This window comes from Homarus americanus, unplaced genomic scaffold (assembly GCF_018991925.1).
Source record: "Homarus americanus isolate GMGI-L3 unplaced genomic scaffold, GMGI_Hamer_2.0 scaffold22250, whole genome shotgun sequence".
In the NCBI taxonomy this organism is placed as follows: domain Eukaryota; kingdom Metazoa; phylum Arthropoda; class Malacostraca; order Decapoda; family Nephropidae; genus Homarus; species Homarus americanus.
The window spans coordinates 12,804,092-12,821,487 of record NW_024741189.1 but is presented as its reverse complement, the minus strand read 5'-3'; the positions used below and the strand labels follow the sequence as shown (position 1 = coordinate 12,821,487).

The window sequence follows — 17,396 nt, the reverse complement described above, 5'->3', positions numbered from 1 at the left end:
ATCTAGGTATATGTACAGGTATATTGTCGATATTGCTGCCCCTGCACCTCTGCAAGTGTGTATAGTAATAAAAAGTTTTGTGGTTTGGTACTGCACTGTACTCATTTCATGAAAAAAATAAGTTCAAATTTGTACTGGGGTTTAACTTGGCCAAGTCCTGTAAATGAGGGTGAGGTGGCTGAGTTGAAAGAGTGCTGGCCTTCTCTCCTACGGGTTGCTGGTTAATGCCCAAGGTACCTTTAATTCACCCAGCTATAAATAAGCACCTAACTACTGTTGGGGAAGTGAAGGTGGTAGAATGCTTTGCTGTCCACAATGTCTATTTGTATACTGCAGGTTTAGCATTTAGTGTGCAGTGTCGGTGCTACCTCTATGGGACCCATTTTTCATGTACAGTACAGGGTATCTCAATAAAGTACCTGCCTGAATGGGTCTAATGACTTCCGAAATGCCAACCCGGCAAGGTTGGTATGCGTGGCTCTATGGCTTACTGATCATAATACATTTGGTAACTGAACATATTAATTATGTAGAGATATATACACTGCAGGTCACCTGAAGAATCGTTACCTCAGCTATATCACCTAAAGTTTAACTACCCTAACTCTATGGGGTGGGGGGGTGTGAGATTAGGTTAGGGTGGTTAATCTTTAGGTGCAATAGGCTGGGATGGAGATTCTAAAGGTGATCTATTTTTGTCTTGAATCTGTAGATTCGAAAAACCAAAGAGGTGGCGAAAAGGATGTTGTTAAGTACATTACAGTACAGGGTTACAGTAGTGGTGCACCAGTAGCGCTCTTGTCTCATTATTGCATTATCTCGTGTTACCATGGAAGGTAACAGGTATTATCCGGTGCTCCAGTCTCCTGTAAAGCTGATGATTAGTAAAAATGATGAAAAAAATGAAACAGTGGTCTTGGCCAAAAATAAACACTATAGGAGTAGACTAATGATCAAGGAAAGTATATACAGGTACTTTCCTTGGTAATGATGGACCCACACTGGACCTTGGTTTGTACTAAATTAAGTCAAAAATGTATTTGAAACTTGACCCATGCAATTTCGTTAAACTTAAAAGTTCAGTCCTTTAAATTTCCACCTGAAAAAAATAGTTGGACTTACTAACGTGAGACTTAAACAAACATAATATTTTATACCGACGTAAACAATCACATGAGAAACTATCATCCTATAAATTGTTTTACTCATATTTGGTAATGCTTAGTACATTTTTTGAGAGGATACGATATAAAAAAAATAAACACAAATACTAAATTCCCTTACTTTATTAGAGCAGTAAAATTGTGGCGTAATATTAAAATTTATATCGCACATCACTGTCTTATCTTATAGGGTATCGCCGAGCAAGATGAGTGTTTCAGGTAAACTCGCAGGAAAAATTGCAATTATTACTGGTAAGAAACTTTATTGGATATTTGTAAGTTGTCCTGAAGGAACAGTAGTCATTATTATAAACAGCTTTGAAGATGAGTTTATATGTTAGTGAAGAGGTAACTGTTTTTAGATGAATTTACCTACCATATTTACTTAATGGCCACCCACTAGAGTTGGCCATGCAGTGGTTTGTGTAGGATTCCTCCATTGTTCTTGATAATATTGTCAAGGACTATTTTGAAGCCCATTACTGTTGTTGATTCCACAGCTTGGTTTGATAGACCATTCCATAGATCTACCACCACCACTTTTTGGGCTGGTAGACCATTCCATAGGTCTACCAGCCTATGTGAAAAAGTATTTCCTTATATTCGTTCTGCATAACAACTTGGCGAGCTCAAAGTAATGTTTTTTGGTGTTGGTGGTGAGTGTCATTACAAAGAAATGTCCCGGGCTCATGCTTTCCATCTCTTTCAGGATTTTGAATGTTTGGTAATGGTGGATCAGAAAGCTATCACCATAAGGAGTTGTTTGATTTCATTAATTTTTTGCACATATATTCTTTTGATGAGAATAAGTAATAAAACAATGTGACAATGCACAGAACTTAATACTTAGAACCTAATCTAACCAACCTAACCAAAGAAATCCACCTAACCTTACTTAACTTCCTAGCTGGGGGCTCTGCCAGTATATTAGGCAGAAAGAACATAATTTGATATCTTGTACCAATGGAAGCAACTATTTAGAAGCAGCATGGTGTAATTTTACGTTATTTGTGGCCATGGTAAGGACACCATTGAAAAATAACATGGTTTTCCTTTCTAGGTGCATCTTCTGGAATAGGTGCTGCAACTGCCTTATTGTTTTCACGGTGTGGAGCGAGTCTGGCTTTGACAGGTCGCAATATTGAGAATCTTCAGACTGTTGCTGAAAAGTGCAGTGCTGGTGATACTACAAACAAGCCTCTCACCATACAGGGTAATGTCTATGATTTTTAGTGAAAATAATTAATACTGTATTATATTTTGTGTGTACTGTACTATGAATTTTCATTGTACATTATTAATTGTACTGTACTGTTTATATGCTATATTAAAAAGGTGGCTATGTATGTATTGCCAAAATGCATATACACTGTACTGTACTGTACAGTACAATATTGTACAGTAGAACTTCATTACTAAACCTCTTATAGTTCTCTGCTCTTACCCAGTTTATGTACACCCTGTACCTTGTCAGAACATATTTCACCAACATGTATATTTCTTCACCCATTTACAGTAAATGTGACACCACAATTATCATTTTGTCTTTCCCAATGTTTTTTTCTTCTAAAAATACTATACTGTTTCTTCTGTTTAGCTGCCATGACACACAAATGAATACCTCAGAATTGTGGTGCTTATAAGTCAAAGAATGCATTATCTGCATTCCATTCACACCACTTACCTCCATTATTACAATCACCTCTCCCTTCAAACTGGCCTCTACATTTGTGATGCTTCATATAAAAAGAATTGATAAATATGAAGCTGTGAGAGAATAAATAAACAGTATTCATGTGGATGGTTTTCATAAACTATAAATTTAAGAGAAGTTCGGCAACAGACTATCTACAATAGTTTTTTAGCTACCTTGAATACAGAATTTTAATAGTAAAGACCATATGATGTAATTTGCTAAAGGAATACTGGTACTGTACGGTCTATTGAATAAAGCTTGTTATTTTCTCATTGGCAGCTGACTTAAACAACGAAGCAGACACAAAGCGTATCATTGATGAGACTATCAAGAAATATGGACAATTGGACATTCTAGTAAATAATGCAGGCATCTTAGAAATGGGATCCATACAGAACACATCTTTGGACCAGTACGATCGTCTCATGAATACCAATGTTAGGTAAGAAGAGCATGGTATATACATCAACAGTGCTGTATATACTAAAGATATGATCAAGTATAATCCAAGTTACTTTCGAGTACAGAATTGTATGATCTGCAAGATCACTTATCACTGTTGTCACTAAATTATTATCATTAAAAATCATCATAGGGTTGACCTTAAGCATTGAAAACTAACGAAAATAATTCATTTGATGTCATTAAGCCTGAAAATCTAGGGATGATCAGTAATAGATGTCTGTCCTAAGAACATAACATAAGAATGGAGAAAACTGCAGCGGGCCTATTGGCCCATACTGGGCAGTCCCATTTACACCCAACCCCTATTGCTCATATATCCATCCAACCTATGTTTGAAGCTATCCAGCTAATTTGAGTTAATGATAGTATTTGGTAACTTGTTCCACTCGTCCACTACTCTATTTCCAAACCAATGTTTACCTATTTTGCACCTAAATCTAAATTTGTCTATTTTAAAACCATGCTGGCAACTTGCTCAGAACATTAGCAGCATACTTTCAATGGTTAAATAAATACTGCGGGCAGCACTTATTAGCTCCAAAATGATCAATCACGTCTTCAATGGAGGTTTTCTTTCTATCTTATACCTTCTGGCAATGCACACTGAGCAAGCATAATCCAGACAAGTGTTCAGTTGACATTGTTGATCAAAGTCAGTTTTGATAAGTGGTCACGGCTCCATCATGACCTAACACCAGGTATGCACGGATCCTCTGTGATGTCATCATGACAGTCTTACCTAAGTCACCCAGCCAGGCCCAGGTACCAGATGTCGCTCTTGGCAATAACATCGTAATTCTCACACACAGAGTTATTTTCAAAAGTACCGACTTACCACAAGTGTCCGTTGTGGGAACATTAAAGAACTAAACGTTCACTGAAAAACTTGTAATATCATACACATAGTGTATTGTGCACCCCCTTGCACCCCCCTAGGGCTGCCCATGAAGAAGAGGGATGTTTTGGTTGGTGTACTTGTTTCACATTTTGAGTTTAGCTTCCTTGAATCCTTTCATTGTGACAAATAGAAATTTGTAATCTATATTCATGTGAAAGACCAAGCCAATTAACTGGTGATGACTAGCAGTAAGTGCAGATGATCTTTTCAACATACTACAGGGATACCTATATTTATCAGATGATCTTCTATTTAGCAGAGTGACTTATACAGTACCCTCCTCGTTATTTTATTCTAACATAGGTTTACAGGTAGATGAAGATAATTTTAGGAAATCCAGAAAACCTGTGCTTCTTTTTTGTGCATTCATCTTTGTTTTGTCTCAGTTGCTCCATTTTTTTATTAAATCAATACAGTACAGTATTTGAAACCTCTTTCCTATAATGCTTCTTCACTTATTGTACAGTGTTCATTCTTCATGCCTTCATTGAAGTCTGACTTTTAACAGATCCATCTACCACTTGACAATGCTGGCAACTCCCCATCTGATTGAATCACAGGGTAACATTGTCAACATCTCCAGTGTTAATGGAATTAGAGCTGTAAGTACATTTTACTACTGGGTATATGGTATCATCGATCCTTGACATGATAAAAAAAAAAATTAGTGAAGCCTTGTCAAAATTTATATGAAAAGTGCAGTCTATAGGCCGCATATTACAGTATATGTTAGAAGAGTTGGTCTTTTGTCAGATATGTTGGTAGTGCAACTGCCTTGGCCTGAACTTGTGAAATGTTAAATCTGTTATATATATTAATAAGATGGGTTGTACACAAGTATCCTACCTGGTTAATTGGGGTAACCTTATCACACTTGATGAATGTGGCTGCTCTGCACCATACAAATGTTGATACAGTATAATCAGTCGTAAATTTTGAGACAGCACTATATAAAGATAAGAAAATGTTCACTTTACTCTGTAAAATGCTCTTGGATCCTCTTCTGGACTACTGAATGCAAGCAGAGACTACAGTTACAAAAGAACATAACCTCATAGAAATAATGCAACACAAAATGCCTAGAGTTCCCCCCAAATAAGACTCAATTATCCAAGTAAGCTTATTGCTTTATACTGTAACAAGCAATTAATAAGACATGACTGATGAACTTAATACAGTATTATGTTCTAAGTCCTGAGCAGGTTGGAAAATGTAACCCAGGCCACTTCAAGATATCAAATACTACAGACACAAGACCCAATAGATTCAAGCATCACCATATCATAATGCACAATGGATATAAGGAAGGACTGTACTTCATTCAGAAAGTGGTAAAACCTAGGGAACAGTTTATCAGCGGTAGTTGGAATCTAAAATGGCCTTAGAAAAGGTTATATATCGTAGAACAATTCACTGTCTTAGTTTACCCTTTCATAGCCACTATCATTAGTTGTGGTGACTACTAGGTAAAAAAGGAAATCTCATAACATTGGACAAACCACTTGCCCGAATGGTTAGTAAGCTGGTAAGTGGTGAAATGATGATAAGAAATAAAGTAGTGGTGGGCCATTTTTTTGGGCAGTTACGGCTAAAAGTGTTGAGTTATGCCATTTTCTGTGGAGGAGTTCTGGTTGTGGCCAGTAGATGGCAGGAGTTACTATGGCACCACCAGCTGCTCTTTCAAGTCAACAGAAACATTGAATCCCGGGATTTTAATTGTTCTATGGCTTTTAGTGAAATGTATGACGATTCTGCAGCACCACAGAACATATGCAAGGTTATGATGGCCCCAAAATCATTATTCAAAATATGTTTGGATTATATAGGAAGGAATATAAACATGGTGGAATCCTTGGAACATTTCCCAGAGATTGTTGGTGAGCAGATATTGCAAATTTGCATTCAATATGGGTATATCTCTGAGAATAATGCCACTTCTGAGCATATTTTAAGCCTTTTCATAGGTGCTTATGGGCAAGAGTTCATGCAGGCCTTCCGATGTACGAGTCTACAACTTGTCAATGAATTTTGTGAGTGTTTAGTCATATTATGCCTCCCAATAGTTTATTTAGATCTCCAAGGTTGCCTCTTGGGTGATAATAATGACATTTTGAGAGCTATAGTGAATATGGAAAGCTTAAAAGTGCTCAATCTTGCAACTAATGAGTTGTCTGATGATGGGTTTCGTCTATTGTTGGCTCGCTTCAAGATGTACAAGAGAGGCTTTCAAGTGCTGGAATCACTTGATGTGTCTGAGAACATTGTCAGCATCAAGACACTCAAATCCTTGTTGAGTGTACCAAAGTTAAGGAACCTAAGGGTATCAACTGCATCTTCATTAGAAATGGAATATTCAAAGTTTGCACAGGAATGGACAACGTGCATTAAGTGTCGAGGCTTTGAAATACTTCCTCTGGAGAAGAAAGTGGCAAGCAACATAGAAACAAAGGGTTGGGGATCTTCAGTAGTTGGTGTATGGGAGACTAAAGTGGCAGAATGGGAAAAAGCAAGAAAAGCAAAAGTAGCTAAGAGATGCCAGAGTTTCTATGCCAACAGCTTAAGAAAAGCAGAACTGGCTTCATGTAAACCTCATACCGGATGTAAAATATTTAAGACATACACTTACATAAAGAAAGGTGAAGATGTGCTATCACCAGCTAGATACACAAATGGTCATTCATCATTCTCATTAAGTTTAAGGAAGAATCTCGGTCATACTTTGGGTGAAGGAAATGAGAAAAAGCGTGGACTAGAGAAGGACACATGCCAGCAAGAAGTGTCATCAAGGGCAAAGAAGCAGATGTTGGTAGAGGAGGATATAGAACTCCTCAGGATGTATCTTTAAATGTAAGGATGGACAAAATTGATCTTTTTAAATTCTGATTTTCACAAAAAGTTTTAAGCAGTAGATCAGATAACTTTGTCTAGGAAAGTGGCCTTCTTAAAGCATTCAACAAAATTTCTTAGCCAAATAATATAAGTATATTAGAGTTCATTTTTGTTGGCAGAAGAATAAATGTACATTGACTGAAATTATTGACTCATATTAAACATGTTTTGGGAATATTGTATTGACATTGGACCATTGTAGACTATCCCAATGTATAAGACTGCATCATTAAGTCTTTTTATGAGAGGTAAAATAAGCCAAACCATCCTAACTTAATAGAGGAATAACTTATGATTGTTATTGGTAGGTTAGGTTAGCTTGATTCATGTCAACCTTGGTACAGAACAGTACTGTATAGTATATGATTATGTTTGTAGTCTCACAGATTGGCAGATATTGTACCGTACATACTATGTTAACAAGGGTCAGACATGGCTTTTCCCATGCCTATTTATAGTAATGTGATTTTCTGTTACTTGTGAGTTCAAACTAATATTTTCCTCACAGACATACTTTCTTAAATACATAAGGGCTATTTTGATAAGTTATTTTGTTTGTTTAATAAATTTTGAAGAGAAATGGTACTAAATTATATACTGTAATTCATTACTGTCAGTATGCACTTGGTGTAACCTTAGTGGAAGTCTCATCTTGTTAACAGAGAAAACTTCTCTTTTAGGTTTAGTTTTGTGTGTTCATATGATCTTCTAAATTAATTCATTTCAGACTCACCATAATTTTGACCTTGATCTCGCATAAAATTAGCATTGAAGGTATTAGTGAAGATCAGATTAGAAATATCTGAGAGAAAGTGACAGATCTAAACTAAACATTTACCAATTTGTTTGCTGTCTTACTTTATGATTTTTCATATTTTGTAGCAAAACATCTCTACTATTACATTAGTAAGAATGAAAGAATAGTGAGAACAATATGTGTTTTTGATTCTTGCTACCCAGCATTATACTGTACTGTAGTAGGAAAAGGTTTTGACAGATTGAAAAAAATATTATTAACATTGAAAAGAACTTTCCCCTTTCAGTTTCCTGGTGTTCTTGCATACAACCTCTCAAAAGCTGCAGTTGATCAATTTACACGTTGTGTTGCCTTAGGTAAGGATAATTTTACTTGTACCTTATTTGTAAAATTTTATTTGTGTATTATATACTGCAAGTATTTTATGTTAATTGCTAGAATTTTTGGAAATTTTATTATTTGGGTCACTACATTATTATGAGACACTGCATGGTTGCCTATGTTCTAATAATTAAAACAATACTGTACTTGCATTTAATTTTTCAGAACTTGCAGACAAGAAAGTACGAGTCAACTCTGTCAAGTGAGTACCAGCATTGTATAGTGTTATCACCCCCCAAAAATGTAACTTGAAGCATTTATTTTCTAACTTAGTTCTCTTAATAGGCAGCTCCTATTAATTTGCGTGCAATTTTGGAAGTCTAGGAGAATTGATTACTGTACCCAATTATTGGAATGTAGGGACTGATTGTACAATCCTCAATTCCATGCCATTCCAATTATTGCCCAGAAAAAGAGAGGTTGGCTGCAGAGGTTATGCTCAAAAGACAGGTGGTCTATTTAGTCAGCTGTGTTTCATATGCATTATGTACACATATCAGCAAGAAAGTAGGATTTCAGGATCAGACCTTCATTCCTAGCTTGATGCCCTTGCAAAGTGGAGTCTGTTAACAGGTAGCTAGAAAGTGGATGGATTTTCATATCCTCTTCCTGCTCCCTTTGATTTGTAGTTAGTCTGCTGGAAACTGAATCTAAATTGGCAGATTGGCCAGCCATTGCTGGCATGATGTGAGCACTGGCTTGGTATATGTGGCTGACTTTACAGTCTTCATATCTCTAGGTGTGTAGCTGTTGTAACCATAGTCAATTTTTAAGACAATCATTGTGATGAGAAGGGATAAGCAATCATAAGGTCTGCCCCAAGTTGCTAATTTTGGCAAGCATATGAAGAAAACCATCTGGCTACATACTTAGCAAGAAAATAGGACTTCAGAATCAGTTGTTCATGGAAATGTTAGGTACAGTATAGTATTACAGGAACCATCTTTTATGGAGCAATATTATACCTGTACATGTGTATTACTGAGTGATTTTATTATTAGGTTGCTGGATGGATGTACAGATGTAGAAATGAAGTACAGCATATTAAAAGATTTTAGGTTAGGCAGTTGGCTCTTTTTTTAATCCAGCTGAAGGCTTTTACATATTTCCATATCTTGAAGAAAATGCTGTACTCGAATACTGTAGCAATAAACAGTGACAATACTGCACAGTACTGTTCTTATAAAGATATTTTATTGAACATCATTAAATATGGAAGAAATTGTTTTGAAATACAAAGGATAAAAAAAAAAATTAGTATATGAATTGTGTGTGATAAAAATGTACAGTATACAGTTGTTGTAATTTTTTTCTGATAGTTATGTTAAACTATTTAATGTGAAGGATAAACTTTATAGATACTTGGAGTCATTCTGTTGAAGGGGAAATTCATAACAGGAAGAGTGAGTGGGTGGCACAAAAAAAAAATTGCTAACTAAATTACTGTCCAAGTATTTGTTAAACAAAAATGGACTTGCAATCATCACAGTTTTCTGTTTTTTTTTTTTCAGCCCAGGTGTTGTAAAAACAGAACTCCAGAAACGAGGTGGTCTTGGGCCAGAGGCTTATGCTGCAGTAAGTTTTTGTTATTGAAAATAAATTACACAGTATGCCTGGATAATTCGCAGATTTTTATTTTTATTTTGCAGTCCTCTATTATTCGCTGATGACACCCTGGATATACCCACGAATGTCTGCTGGTAGTTTTAAAGTTGTCATCATTTCATTTTCTTGGCTGGGACAGTAATTTCCTTTACCTGTATTGTATATACTGTATATATATATATATGTGTGTGTGTGTGTATACACACACACACACTCACATATACTGTACAATACTACAGGTAAAAATAATAATTGTCCTAAGGGCAAGCACATAAAAAAATATACATTTCTCTGTACACAATTAAAAATGTAACACCCCCCCCTAGCCATTTGGCGACTTGCAGCCATTTTGAGAACCTAAACCCCCCCACGAATTTGAAGGGCATGCTGTAGTAGTTGTTTTTTCTATTGTCTTTTTCATAGTCAATTTGGGGTTATACAGTAGTGAAAAATAGGTTATAGATATTGATGAACCGAGGAAAGTAATTTGTAGCTGTAGCTGAAAGATATACTGTATAGATATGATTGTGGCAAGGTAAGACATGTAAAGAGGCATAGAGGAGGGATTAAGATTAAAAGGGGATATGATGTTTATGGATTTAGAAAAGTAAATTATAGATTAAATAGAAAAGCTGTGTGGAAGTACAGTACAGTATTATAAAAGTGTGGAATAAAGTGGAAAATATTGAATCCTGTCCAGAGCTTTTATAAGGAAAGTGTTATTATTATTATTATTTTTTTTTTGTGGGGGCACGGGCAATTCCCGGTAGAGGTTCACATTGCTTAAAAATAAGACGAATGAGCAGGCTTTGTGTGAAATAAAACAAAGCCTAGGAATGCATTTGTTGTCCTTGTGGTGCCGTGGTAGCAACCCCTGTTCACACGCAGAGGTCCAGGGTTTGACTCTTAACTAGTTAGGTACTGTTTGTATAATAATAATAATGATAATAATAATAATAATGATAATAATAATAATAATAATAAACGGTTTATTAATAGAGTTGCAGCCGGTGGCTGAAAATATACAAACTTACATGTGATCAAGACATAATAAAATACTTTCAATACATTTAGATGTAATGGGCCCCTGTCTCATCAACAGAATATATTATGTAAATGGGTCAATACATCTGATATTATATTCAGATTCACCACCCTGTAACTTTCCACTGTCTATGAGGTGACATGTTCAATGCACGTGATAAGGTGTGCCCACGGGAAGCTGCGTCATACTATGCTGAGTAAAGGCATAAGTAGCCGGCACTCTGGCCACCTGAAGCGAGCAGTAGTTTGATATCCTTGACTCGAGGAAGACGTTATTTGAGAGCCGCAGTGGATGGCTCCGTCTTCCCTCGAGGGGGAACGACGTACCCATACCGTTCTCCCTCGATGGGTCACTACTCATGAGTCGCTCACATAAACTTATATCGTAAGGACGTGAGCTAACGTTTATAATACATAAACGCCGTCCCTTTCTCATTCACTCCTAGACAGTGAGACTTACGGTCGATCTACACTCACGAATTATATATACAACCTTTTATAATAAAACAAAGGAACTACTGTTTGGGTTTCGTTACTTAAAACCCAAATATAAATATATGTGAACGGCCTGGTTAATTGCACAATCAGCCGATCCATATAGGGCTGTACAGTAAATAAATCACCTTAGAACATTGCCCATATTCTTCTACAGATTCAGGAGAATTGATATTAATAAAAAAACGGACTTTTGCATCCATGTCGAGGTCGTCCTAATATCTGCCATGCCTGAATTATAATAATTTTATTGCAGTTCCTTGAACGCACAAAACAAACCCATGCTCTTGGTCGTCCTGGAGAGCCTGAAGAGGTGGCAGCAACGATTGCATTCCTGGCCTCAGATGATGCCTCCTTCATCACTGGTGCATCTGTCCCAGTTGATGGTGGCCGCCATGCTATGTGTCCACGATAACTTAGTGTGTTTACATTGTTGAAAGGGGGGAATAATTTTCATGATCTACTTAGTTCTTGTTTATCTCAGATAAAAATATATTGTTTAATACTTACTAACACAGTAATGAGCAAGAAAAGAAAAAGCTATCACTCCTCATATAGATGTGAGAAAAGTCCAGAAGTCCTGTATTCAGAATATTAAAAACAAAATTTCACACCTACATATCATAAGATTGGAAAAGGTCTACTTTTCTACATAATTGCCCAGCTTTTCAAACCACTTGGTCCAGCTGAGTCCACAAAGAGCAAATGACAGCACTTTGCTCTTCTTGAGTGCAAGTTGAAAGTGGTGTGGCCATGTGTACAGTGCAATTACTCTACAACTGAACAACCAAGTAGGAGTCTACTCTCAGTGAGTGCAGTACCACTGATGTCTAGCACATAATTGTGGAGAAAAAAATATATTTTTTACTTTCCTTGTATAGTATATAAATTTTATCATAAAAGAAAGGCAATAAAATTGGTGTAGTATACAGGGCAATGGCTGCTGATGTGAGAACTCCAAATTACAAGAAACTAAAGATGATTTAAAGAAGTTAATTACTGTATATGATTCTGTGCACTATTTTCAGAAGATGTTACCTTTTTATTGAGTTTATGAGGCATGTTGAAGAAGCAAAATATATAATTTAGATTTTATGAAGGAGTAGGTTATTGAATGATCTAATTAAGATTTTTTTAATGAAACAAATGATAGTTTTAAGTAGAAAAATTTACAATGAATAAAATAAAGCATGAAAAGTGTAAATACACTGTACACGAAGAAAAAATTCTTAGGATCAATAATTTTGAAAATGAAGAGACAACTTAATGGCTCATTTTGAGTATAGGTTTGATCTTTAGAGAATTTGGGAAAGTATTGAATGTTGATCCCCATTTCTTGCAAGTTTCTCACCCTAGAATATTACAAGATTTTTTTTAGACGAATTTGTACTGTAGTTGTTTACGTATATGGGAATAGAATTTATGTAATAGAAAAATTAAACATGTGTAAATAAAAGAATCACAATAAAATCAGAAATATCTTTTATTTAAATATATCCTCAAACAGAAGAAACTTTAATAAAGTGAAACTGTTCTTAATTCTTTTACATTTAATGACTTGAATAGTATAAGGTAGTTTCAAAGCAAATATTATTTGAGAAACACAAACATAAGATTCTTTGGGTGAGGGAGTAGGAAGCTGTTGACTGAGTTATCTTGGTTAACAATGGGAAGAGTAGAAGATCGCTGTTTTCTCCCAGTCATATTACAGTATAGTACTGTCCTGTACTGTATTTTCTTATATTTACTATTGTCAGCATGTTTTCAAACTGAAACTGACCTCCATTATTTCTGCATTACTAAATCTGTGGCCAATATTTAATGATTATATTTTATTTGTTTCTTTTTTTTCCATTCTACTTTCCTCGCTTGAGTTTTTCTTAAGCAATCCTTGGATCATGTTAGACATCTGATGTAATTCTAAAAATTCGATCAAGTGGATGTCTGCTCTTTTATTTGTTCATCTAATGTGAATCTGAAAAAAATCTTAGGCCTATGCAAAAAAACTTGTGTGTACATTTGGTAGAGTATTATACTTTTAGAATACTGTACTTGGAAAGTGCACAAACCATCCTGGTACAGTATTTTTAAGAGATATAAAACAGTGATTCCTTGCACACTGATGTCATCCAGTTGAGACAATTTCGTTTAGGTCAGGGATTCTTGGGTAGCTGTGTTAAATTATAGGAGTGAGGGGATGACGTGATGATTAGATACCCCAACTTATTTCATCTGATGTTACTTGGGGTGTTAGGTTAGCATTAGAATGTTTTATCATGTGAAATAAGCTGAAGTGCCTAATATTCACGTGATCCAAAGGTGATATACCTGTAGGAGGGTAGATCATCAGCATCACTCTTTTATGGCCATGTTTGCATACTTGCTTGGGTTAGCCATAATAACCTGATGTCATGATGTCCCAGTTGTTATCAAGCAAGTTTTATGGCTGGATGCCCTTCCTAATACCATCCCACTTTTACAGAGTGAACACTGGCCATTACAGTACAGTACAAGGGCTTCCACGTGCTCTTTTAGCTGGCAAAGCAAGGTCACAACTCCCTGAGGTAATCAAAGTCTTTCTGAGTGGGAGGTATAAGATGGAGGGGGATAGTGAGTAGGAAGTATGAGGTGTAGGATGGTAGTGAGTAAGAGGTTCTAAGTTTCACTCACTATTAATACTTTTTTCAAACTTCCGCACTAATGTTTCCAACTTTTCTTCTGAATTACCCAATAACAGTGTCATCTGCATATAGCAACTGACTCTCCTCCCAGTTGAATCTTATATCTAGTGAATCTGCATCCCATTTCATTATTCTTGTTTACACCTTTTTTAATAACTTATCCATGACAATGTTGAATAATCATAGCTGCATCTTACATCCATGATGTGGTTGCGCTTTCACTGGAAACCAATTTCCCTCTTCCTGATTCATTTTAACATGTTCCACCCGTCCTTAAAAATTAACAAACCTAATGTAATCTAACCCAATCAAAGCTAATCTTATTTAACCTAACCTAACCTATTCTAATTTTACATAACCTAGTCTAACCTAATTTTACCTACCTTACCTAACGTCTAATCTAACCTAACCAAACCAATATTCTAGGGTTCTTAATAATCCAGACATCCATTAATTCTAATAATTTTTTGGATAATAATCTGTAACGTGAAATTCTTTTGCAAAAATACTGAAATTCCATTTTGTGAACTTTTTGTTACTAAAATTTATATAGCTAAGGTCCTGATTTAACAACATGATAATTATTCTATACCTAGTTTATAATAATAATAACAATACTATTATTATAATTAATATTATTATTATCATCATTGCCACCAGCCGAATCTCGAGAATTTTATCTTAGCAATCAATATTTCAGACAGTAAGACACTTCTACGCCATTTCCGATCACTCAAGCGGCTAACGAGCTGATCAGTGGTGAAGAGGTCTACAAGTAAAATTATTATTATTATTATTATTATTATTATTACAGTATTATTATTATTATTATTATTATTATTATTATTATTATTATTATTATTATTATTATTATTATTATTATTATCCATTTAATTAAAGTGATACTCGGTTGATCTCTTTAATGCTACGGTAACACCTTTAAACTCATTCAAAGTCATTTAATTTCCGTATTTATAATCGTTCAAAGTCATCTCAGTCTCGCATTAAAACTCATTCATAAAACTGTTTATTTACGTCCATTTTCCTTGTTATGATAAAAGAAAATGGAACTTTTATATGGGTGGACTTTATTACTTTTTTTTTACGGTTGTAAGATATGTCAAATATTTTATTTTATTTTATTTTATTTTATTTTATTTTATTTTAGCTTGTCTTCTTCGCCACTTGGGAGGGTCGGTCACGTCCATCTTTGGCACTGTTCACATGTTTTATGATGTAATGGCTCTCTGTTAAGCACATTTTTCACCTCCTTTCCCCATCATTTCACCTGTAAGATCATCTATTCCTGGAGACGTACCAATTTTACTCTTGTTTACAGTTATTTCTTCTTTAAATTTAATGTTTTTCATTTTTCCACGCCCAAAACAGGATATGTTCTGCCTTTCTCTCATTCGTTACATTTAGAAGTTCTTTAAAATATTTTTCCCATATTCCCCCCCCCCCCTTTTTTAAACTGATATTTCCACTTAATCTTTTGATTTTATTCCTTGTTATCATCTTTCACTAATTCTTCTAATACCCCCATTACTCTCGTTTTACTTCCACCTTTCATCACTCTTTACTTGAAGCTGAACCTCGTATACCCATATTTCCTCCTTTCAGGATCTCCTCCCACCATTCTCCTTTCTTGCTTTTCGTTCCTATGTTCTTATGTTACCACACCTCAGCCGCACTGTTAAACACCCATTCGTCAAATCCTTATACTTCCGCCATATTCATGTGATGACTTTATCTCTGTCATTACTTTACATTATGTTGACAATAAATCCTCATGTGAATCTGTCAATATATCATCATTAAATTACAATCACTACTCCATATATGCACCAGCGTTAATAATAATCATACGGCAGCGCGGAAATGTCATTTGATTCTGTACGTCTCAAACTTTTTGACAAGTGACAAAAAATTTTAATAATTAAAATACAGATCAATATGTTTTCAAATAATGAAGTTGAAATATTGATATATAAGAGCTACTTGGCTCACAATTCTAAAAATAAAGTGGTATTCTAGAATGACAGAAAGGCGGGGGGGGGGGGTCTGGTATGGGGCCTCTGGCAATCTTGGGCAATGCTAACGACCCAAGATACTTGGTAAATTACCGTGTTGAGGGGCAAAGGTCACACAGGAAGTGCACACATAGGGCTATAAAAGCGTGTCTCCTATTGGCCGAGTTATCAGGTGTTGCAGGATTTCCACCAACCACAGGTTACGTTACAGGTGCATGCGCGAGTCGTGTGTTTATCGTGGGTGGCCGAGGGATCGTTCGCGACACCTCCGTCGTATCGTCCGTAACAGAGGTTAGTAACACCATGTTCGAGGCTGCAAGTGCAACCAGTCTTCATTAAACACCTAGAGGATACAATGCTCGTGTTACATTAACAAAGAAATAAGTAATTATGGAAGAATATATCGATGGAGTTGTGAGATCTGTGATGAGGCCGTCCGCCACAGTCCTGCTCACCTGGCATGCCAGCTGCCAGAGGTGCGGCTCATCTCCAGCGTGAAGGTCTTGCGAGCATCCCCTGGAAAATTGGGGCCGTGATGGTAGTGCATATCCGGAGTGACCACAGCACCTCCCTCCCCAGCACCAAGCAATATGTACAGTACAGTACAATCACAATGAATACAGTACTTTCATATTGTGTACAATAACAATGTTGCTTACAGTACCAGCATAATGTGCACAGTACTACCATAGTGTATACAGTACTACCATAATGTATGCAGTACTACCATAATGTATACAGTACTACCATAATGTATACAGTACTACCATAATGTATACAGTACTACCATAATGTATGCAGTACTACCATAATGTATACAGTACCAACAGAACGTGGGTAATGTGCTCAAAACCTTTATGATGTGAACAATACCTTCAAACCTTGTACTTTGTTGGCCCTTCATCTATATTTAAATATTCAAGAGAAGTGTAAATACAATCATTAGTTCCCTGAAGAGTAGGTAAGTATAGATAATTCTTAACCTTCTTGTTCATTAACAACAGCTTTCACGGCCTAATCAGCCTTTATTTATGATGATGGTTAAAAACATAGTTGTAGTAGTGGTAGTACAGTAGTAGTAGTAGTAGTAGTAGTTTAATCTAACATATTTATTGTAAACAAGAGAAAATCCGTTAATTTTTTTTTTACTTTTCGTTAAAAAAGATAAATCCATTTTGTAACTTTACCAGAAAAAGAGAAAATATTACTAAGCAATGAAACGTGAAAGAATAATAATCTGTGTGGATGTGAAGAAAGTTAGGAACTCTCCCGATACATTACAGAAGACC

The 17,396-nt window shown here is 35.7% G+C and overlaps 2 protein-coding genes across 6 annotated transcripts in view; both read left to right on the top strand.

Annotated features, from left to right (window-relative positions):
• The first annotated feature begins 1,309 nt into the window (after positions 1-1,309).
• On the top strand, positions 1,310-12,870 carry LOC121875609 (3-oxoacyl-[acyl-carrier-protein] reductase FabG-like). Of its 2 annotated transcripts, none has more exons than XM_042380194.1 (8): positions 1,310-1,415; positions 2,224-2,376; positions 3,139-3,301; positions 4,731-4,824; positions 8,155-8,224; positions 8,415-8,451; positions 9,761-9,824; positions 11,650-12,870. In XM_042380194.1, the coding sequence occupies exons 1-8, from the start codon at positions 1,370-1,372 to the stop codon at positions 11,806-11,808; spliced, it is 786 nt and encodes a 261-aa protein (XP_042236128.1). In that variant the 5' UTR covers positions 1,310-1,369; the 3' UTR covers positions 11,809-12,870. The 2 variants fall into 2 exon arrangements, with proteins under 2 accessions (XP_042236128.1, XP_042236129.1); XM_042380195.1 differs by having other exon boundaries at positions 1,342-1,382.
• A 3,472-nt stretch (positions 12,871-16,342) lies between these two features.
• The window catches only part of LOC121875733 (protein PALS2-like), an 80,750-nt gene continuing 79,696 nt past the window's right edge, over positions 16,343-17,396 (top strand). For 2 of the 4 annotated variants that reach the window (XM_042380389.1, XM_042380390.1), the window contains exon 1: positions 16,346-16,398. The gene's annotated coding sequence lies outside the window, so the exon portion shown is untranslated. Of the gene's footprint in view, positions 16,399-17,396 lie in introns of all 4 variants that reach the window. The other 2 variants (XM_042380391.1, XM_042380388.1) reach the window with 2 other exon arrangements.

Bases quoted from the DNA above. Each gene is read 5' to 3' on its own strand.
- LOC121875609 (XM_042380194.1), top strand. From the start codon at position 1,370: ATGAGTGTTTCAGGTAAACTCGCAGGAAAAATTGCAATTATTACTG. The intron at 1,416-2,223 runs GTAAGAAACTTT...TTTCCTTTCTAG, and splicing joins AAAAATTGCAATTATTACTG to GTGCATCTTCTGGAATAGGT. The intron at 4,825-8,154 runs GTAAGTACATTT...TTCCCCTTTCAG, and splicing joins GTGTTAATGGAATTAGAGCT to TTTCCTGGTGTTCTTGCATA.